Raw genomic sequence first — 7,175 nt, 5'->3', positions numbered from 1 at the left:
AATAATGGGTTCAGCGGTGAATGTGAAATTACGAAGTTCCCCATATGAGATTCGATGGACATGGAGAAAAAAGCCATAAAATGATGAAATATGTCATTGTGTTTCCAAATAAACCCTTGCCACTTGCCAAAGAAGAAACATAGTTCATTTTAGAGAGTTTGTTAGATAAGTAATCCAATCCAAAGGGCTTAACTGTCAGCAGCCCCTAAGTTTAGGGTGGCAGTCTTTAATTTACCTTTTATCTTTGGTATTACAAAAGCCTGTAAGTCTAACTTCTCTATCTCTCTTTTCTTATAAACAAACTCCTTTCATTCAACTTAAGCAATGCTTGCCTCTTTCCCCAATATTTGAGGATATACATCCCATCATCCCTTGATTTTTATATTTAAACCCTGAAACCTAAATTCTTTGTTACACTTCAAATGCTATACATGTTGGATGGTGTATTCCTAATAGATATCTTTATATTTCACTAAGGGCATGCATGTTTCCTCTTAACTCTTACCTTTTAAGAGGAATATTTTGATTTTAAGAGAAAATTGGTTGTTTGTTTCATCTTATCTCTTAGTTCTTAAAACACAATCATACAACTTTTTGTTTTCTAATAATACTCTCAAAAAGACAAACAAAAACTCTTATATATGGGGTAAAAATGGATATTTGATAATTCGTAGAATTCAGAAATCAGAACAACATTCAGAGTTCAGAGGAAAGAAAAATTTACCAATACCAATATACCTCTTAATGTAATTATTATACCTTTAGATAGCAAATGAACAGACCATTAGGACTGTTTATGGGTCAGGTTGGGTCGGTTTACTAGTGTTTTTTCAACCTATCCGACCTGGTCGGGTTACCTATAGATCAAACCGAAACCGACTCTCTATTAAGTAAAACCGACCTGGTTGGTTTAAGTCGGTTTGGGTTGGTTCGGGTTTCAACCAACTCCAAGCTTGCACAATGCACATGAAGTCAAAGGGCTAATATTATATATAATATTTCAAAATATATTTTCTGGAAATATATATTTAAAACCAAAACATATATACAAATATATCAAAATATATATATTTTAATTTCTGGAAATATATATCTGATATATTTCAGAATATATATTTATTATTTAAAACTAAAATAACTATATTGAATAGATATTTTTTCAGAATATATATTTTTTACATAACTCGGTTTGGTTCGGTTTAGTTCAGTTTTGGACTAAAACCGAACCAAATTATCGGTTTGTTTATCTTTGCAACCCGAAACCGACCGGTAGTAAAGAAAAACCGGCCAACTCGGGTTTGGTTCAAGGGCACCTTTCCTTAGGCTAAGTTTGGAAAGAGTACAAATACAAATATGTAGAGTGCAAATCTGTAGATTTTGCATTATTTTGTATGTATTTGCACGGTACATATATTTGTATTTGAACACTTTTCAAACTGAGCCTTACGTGAAAAAGTCATTAGCCACTAGGAAAGAGGAGATGGGTATCAATTAGCCGAGTAAGTGATACTCTTATTTCATATCGAAAATTAAACAGCCGATACTCTTAAAAGGTTTTAACATTAATTTGATATATACAAGATATTTAATTACAGGGAATTGTACAATTAATGTAGTTTATGATCCAATCAACGATAGATTGATTGATCAAAAAACTTACAACACTTTTGGGAGGTCTTTTTATTCTGCAACGTTCCAATGGACTGGAGTTAAAACTAAAGTTTAATCGGTCTGAAAAGTGACTACCCAATTATATCTTGTCCACACACATGCATCATATCAGACGTGGCAAAGGTCGACCGACCAGGGTGGAGCTAGCTAGAGATATAATTTGCTATGTAGTGGACATGAATCGCTACTTTCTTCTTCTTCTTCTATGTATTCAAAATAATATTCCTCTTGTGCAGATGGAATCGCTATCCGTTTCCGATGACGATGTTCCTCTGAGTACTGTCCCTTCCACGGAACCTTTACCACCCTCCACGATTGATTCTCATTCTCAGGCGATGTAACAGTCATCGACTGTAGGGAAGCTGCCTGTTTAAGTAAAAGATCCACCAACAGCAATTCATCCTCTTGGTCTGTAATGCCCCTCATCTTCACTGTTTTGAGACGATCCAATGGCGAAGCGCCAGCCTTTACAGATGCATAATCCATCCATAAGTGGGGTTCGTGCCACCATTGGTAAAATAAGGGAGTTGGTATATATCCACGCCTTTGATCAACCTGTAAAGTTAGTTAACAGAAACATATTACTGTCGAAACAGGTATATATACATATTAGTACTGATCCATCAATCTTAATTAATTTGCATCCATGTTTTAGTTAAGAGGCTTACATCTATAAATATCCTCTCGAGAGAAGGACAGATAGCCAGGAAGCAAACCAATGAATCCCGCTTGGGGCCGTCAATCAAGGAGCCAATCCACCATAACTCCTTTAAATTGTTGAATCGCAAGTCTAGATATCGAAAAACCACTCCCGCCACGCACAGCCACTAATATAATTAATGGGAAATAACAAATCAAGACACCCAGTGAGAAGGATAGATCATGCATCGATCAGTAGTTTCATTTCATGCGTAATATTGTTAATAATTAATGCACAAATTGGAGATGATTGGTAGACGGAAAGCGTACCTCGAGAAGCCAGTCGCACAGAGTAAGAGTCTGGACGGTTGCTATATTTGTTAGAAGAGATAACAGCTCCTGGCAATTGAAGTCGTAATAGGCTGGACCATCTTTGAAATCAAACATCACGTCCACCAAGCGAGAAACGTTCTTCAGGTGAAACCGCGGAAGCGCTCCCCGATATCTTAAGGATTGGAGGTTGGGTGTACTTAGAGTAAGAGTAACCATGTTGGGGCAGTTGACAACTATCAGGTTCTTAAGTCGGTTGTTGGCGTTAATGTCCAGACTCTGTAATCCATGGCATTTTACAAGCTTTAAGCTTTCAAGAAGCTGACAATTGGAAAACAGGGCGGGAAGCAACCTTCCGGTGAGATGGCTGGCCGATCTGAGGTGGAGAGTCTTGAGAGAATAGAAGGTCTTAGCAGTGGTGGTTGTAGGTTGGGGGCTGGGACCGTGACAGTTGATGAGCTCCAAATTCAAGCTGAAATCAGCTGGCAAATGTTGTGCTTCTCCGTTAGAGAAGTCGAGGCGGAGTTCCTTCTCTGGCCCCATAATGGCTGAGAGGATCAGCCTATCCTCTGTCTTAATATTGGGCGACGGCGGGTTGCCTCCAGTCGGGGGCATTCGGAAACTTTGCATCCAGAACTCGAGCTCTTTCCAGGACGCCAAGAAATTAGTGACGATTCTGGCTACCTGTTCCTCAGACATATTATTACCAGTCATAGCCAGATCATTAGGTTGGGGTGGCAGCCAAAGGTTCCTCCATCCGGTAGAAAGTTTACTGGTTCTTACTGCCAATTCCAAGGGGAGAAAGCAAATGATACGACGCAGGATCTCGTCGGGTAAACTGGTGATCAGATCTAGTCTTTCCTCTTCCATGATTGTTTCTCTGCAGCTTCAAATTCAGAAGGATTTCTCATCAAACATGTACAGCATGAGGAAACGGAAAAGAAAATATGGGATCGAACAGAGAGAGAGAGACAAACCTTTGACGTTTGAAGAGAGGTAAAAGTCTGGAATCGTGATTGTGTTGCTGGTATGATGCACATGAAAGCTTCGAAAGTTGATCGAATAAATGGCAAAAGAAGCAAATTAAAGAATATATATAGTAGTCTAATATAAAAATTCGTTAATGATGAGTAATATCAACTTGGAACGCAAGAAATGACTTCACCAATAGCCACCGGATATATCTATATATATATAATAAGCGCCCATGCCAATTCCCGGCAGCTTACCGTGTACCAATAAAAATAACCATGTGTTACCGTAGCTTGTTTTAGGGGTAACCATTGTAAAACCATGGGTATCTGTAGTTAGTTTGGTGATTGGCTGATGCAGGCTGGGGGGATGTTTTATATGGAATATTAAAGGGGTCAAAAAGTCAAAAAAAATGTGCCAAATGGAATATTATAAGGTGAATTAAAGAAAAAGATATTTTATGAGATGAGATAGATCTCTATTAATATTAATTAGTTACTAGTTGTGACGAAATGATGGAAAGATATGAGAAACAGATCCTGTGCACTGCACACACCTGGACTATGCATTTAAAGCTTTTAAAAAAAAGAGATTTTACAAATCAAAACAAGCAAATTCTAGGTACTTTGAATATTCCTTGATGATGATAAAAAGAAGAAACAAATCCCTCGATGGTAATCCTGATCCAGTTGAGGCATGGAATTGAGTAACCCTCAAGGCAGTTAGTTGTTACTTAATAAAGCATTAAGCAAGTGGTAGAGGTAGTTAGTTGTTACTTGTTAGGAGGTGAACACATTACTGGCGCACCAGGCAAACCCTTTCACTTCACTACTTCAGGTGCCAGACTGTCGGTGCTCAGAGATAGAAGTTAAATATTATTATTATTACCATGAGGTTTTCTTTTTTTTTTTTTTGCTGACACATGCCCATATGAAGATTTATTAATTAAGTTTGGACCTGCATACCACGGGACCACTCAGATGATTTGGCTGGTTTACTTCAATTTGCAACCCTTTATTTTTCTCTAGACAATTACTATTTCTATTGGGTTTTGGAAAAAAAAAAAAAAAAAATCATAGACGAAAGTCCGCTAATATACATACCAACAGGGTTTTTATTTTCGGCAACGTTTGTGAGGCCAACCTAGTTATTCCCTAGCTAGCTATCGAGTCATATCAAACCAGAAAAGGGAGATTGAGACGCATCCCGTTTTTGATGAGTTAAAATCAGCTAAAAACACACAAGAGAACATTTATATGGTTTTCTGCCTAATACATTATTAAAGTTTTTGAAAAACAATGGGACTCTCGATGGGTGGTAAATAACGGATTTTTCTTGGCCCATGACGAATTCTTCCTCCCACAATTTGTTACTGGTTCAAGTTAATTATTATGCCAATTTGGATTAAGAGACTCAAAAGGAAGAAGGGCCACTTAAAGTTAACGGTGGCTTTACCCGTCAGTTTTGCCCACCGTTATAACTTCACCTCGTGACTTCCCAATCTCCAACAAGTTCCCAATCCCATTTCCGAGCAAAACCCGCAACTCTTGACCTATAAATAGAGAAATGCCCAGGTGAGATGCATTTCCTTTTAATCTCTTTTTAGTTTCCTTCTCCATATTTTTTATCTCTGCCATTTCAGTTCATACTTTGCCCTATTTCGTTAACATTTTTCTTGGCCATATTTAATTTTTATTGATTTATATTAAAAGCATTTGATGAAATTTTCTTATCATCTCTTTGACCATCCTCTTATGCAATATTTTCAAAACTGATGGTCGGATAAAAAAAAACTGGGAAACGGTCACCTGACTAATTCTGTTTAACCTTAAAATCGCTTTTTGGCAAAAAAAAATCGTTGATTTGGTCAGTGAATTGCTGATTTGAGTGGTCAGACCATCGAACCATTCGACCCGAGAATGGTTTTTGGCCATTTTTGGGTTTTCAATTTTTTTTTCTGTTAGAGCAGGCTGTCCATTTGGATCAGACGGTCAGACCATTCCCCGTTCAGTCTGATTTTAAAAACCTTTCTCTTATAAAAATTGTTTAGATAATGTGGGAGGAGATGTATGGTTATGGAAGTTGTAGACTATATGGTGTAGGTTGTAAAAAGAAAAAAAAATTTAACAAAAATTGATAAGATAGTCACACACATATAAGATAAAATAAATAAAACCTATGTATCAAACAAAAGTAAACAAGAGAAAAAAACAAGGTTTTAAAAACCAACATGAAACCATAACCATTTTGGACACCGCTTTCTAGGTCGAAGATTCAATTGTCCAGTTTGAATGGATAGCCTATTCCAACTTAAATATAAAAAAAAAATAAAGTAAATAATGGTCAAAATCCATTGTAATGGTCGACAATTTGGCTTCCTGGGCCAACAGGTCATTTACCGATTCAATAATTTTTGGCAAAGGACTGGGTTTGGGGTACAGTGAAATCAGTTGCTTGGATGGTTTCTAGGCCGAATGGTCCAATCGTCTGGGTTAATAGCGGTTTGAAACACTAGAAAAAAAGTAGAATTCACATATGATTGTATGTTCTTTTTCTTTAAATGTTTATTTTTTATTAATTAATTAAATTAATTAATGGAACTGTAATCATAAATATTTCACTTGTACCAATTTAACTACACAAAGATTAAATGAGATGTAGTAAAAAAAAAAGCATTAGAACAAGAGAAAGAAAGTCAAATCTTGACAGATGAATAGAACAAGAGAAAGAAAGTCAAATCGATGGTTGTTCCTTCTTAGAATAGATGAAGAATCACTGGAAAAGGTTGTATTTGAACTTTTGAGAGCTCGAAAATCCTCAAAAATATTGCTCGGTAATAGGTTTTGCTTGAAGACGAGAAATTCTCATCACGAATGAAATTTTGTTTTGATTTGAATTCTTCTAAAGAAAAATCTGGCAATGCTAACACTGGCAAAACTTACGGGTGAGAGACCATCGTTAAACTTTAAGTGACCCTCCCTTTTGAGGCTCTTAATCCAAGTTGGACCAATAGCAATTTGTGGGAGGACGAATGAGCCAAAAAAAATCCCTACATAACGGGCAACAAAGTATAGAGTTAATGAAAAATAAAAAATGAATCAAATAATTCGTATAAGTATAGAGTTAATGAAAAATAAAAAATGAATTAAATAATTATCGCATGAGTACTTCTTATTATCGATGTCAGATGGCACAAAGTTAGTGAGGTGCCTTGGAATTATTTTATGCAGATCCTGACTGTAAACAATGTGCACCAACTGCGCAGGTGGCATATATAATAAAATAATAGCGTTATCTCACTCTCTCTCTGATCCTAGCAGATTAGCATTTGTTTTTACTTTTTAATATAAGGGAGCATACCGTTTTAGAATCAAGGCAGGATTCTACGGCACGTTACTCCTCCATCAGAGATACTCATAGTCTGGGAATAAAAAATTCATTATTCTACATTTTACAGTGGAAGGATCAACTTACATACATTACCTTCATTTGCAAAATGAAAAAAAAAAAAAAAACCTGGAAAAGTAATAATTATTGGTAAATAAACCTATGCAATATAACGG

At 36.3% G+C, this 7,175-nt stretch overlaps 1 protein-coding gene across 2 annotated transcripts; it reads right to left on the bottom strand.

Annotated features, from left to right (window-relative positions):
* Positions 1 to 1,541: 1,541 nt before the first annotated feature.
* Positions 1,542 to 3,809, bottom strand: LOC104599280 (F-box protein At2g39490). Of its 2 annotated transcripts, none has more exons than XM_010261754.3 (4): positions 3,618 to 3,809; positions 2,641 to 3,526; positions 2,340 to 2,498; positions 1,542 to 2,226 (listed from the first exon to the last, which is right to left on the bottom strand). In XM_010261754.3, the coding sequence occupies exons 2-4, from the start codon at positions 3,508 to 3,510 to the stop codon at positions 1,819 to 1,821; spliced, it is 1,437 nt and encodes a 478-aa protein (XP_010260056.1). In that variant the 5' UTR covers positions 3,511 to 3,526; positions 3,618 to 3,809; the 3' UTR covers positions 1,542 to 1,818. The 2 variants fall into 2 exon arrangements, with proteins under 2 accessions (XP_010260056.1, XP_010260057.1); XM_010261755.3 differs by having other exon boundaries at positions 2,641 to 3,520; positions 3,618 to 3,807.
* Between the last annotated feature and the right edge of the window lie 3,366 nt (positions 3,810 to 7,175).

This window comes from Nelumbo nucifera, chromosome 2, assembly GCF_055504915.1.
Source record: "Nelumbo nucifera cultivar China Antique chromosome 2, China Antique-T2T, whole genome shotgun sequence".
Taxonomy (NCBI): Eukaryota; Viridiplantae; Streptophyta; class Magnoliopsida; order Proteales; family Nelumbonaceae; genus Nelumbo; species Nelumbo nucifera.
The sequence above is the reverse complement of the archived record's forward strand: the minus strand, read 5'-3'. Positions and strand labels throughout refer to the sequence as shown.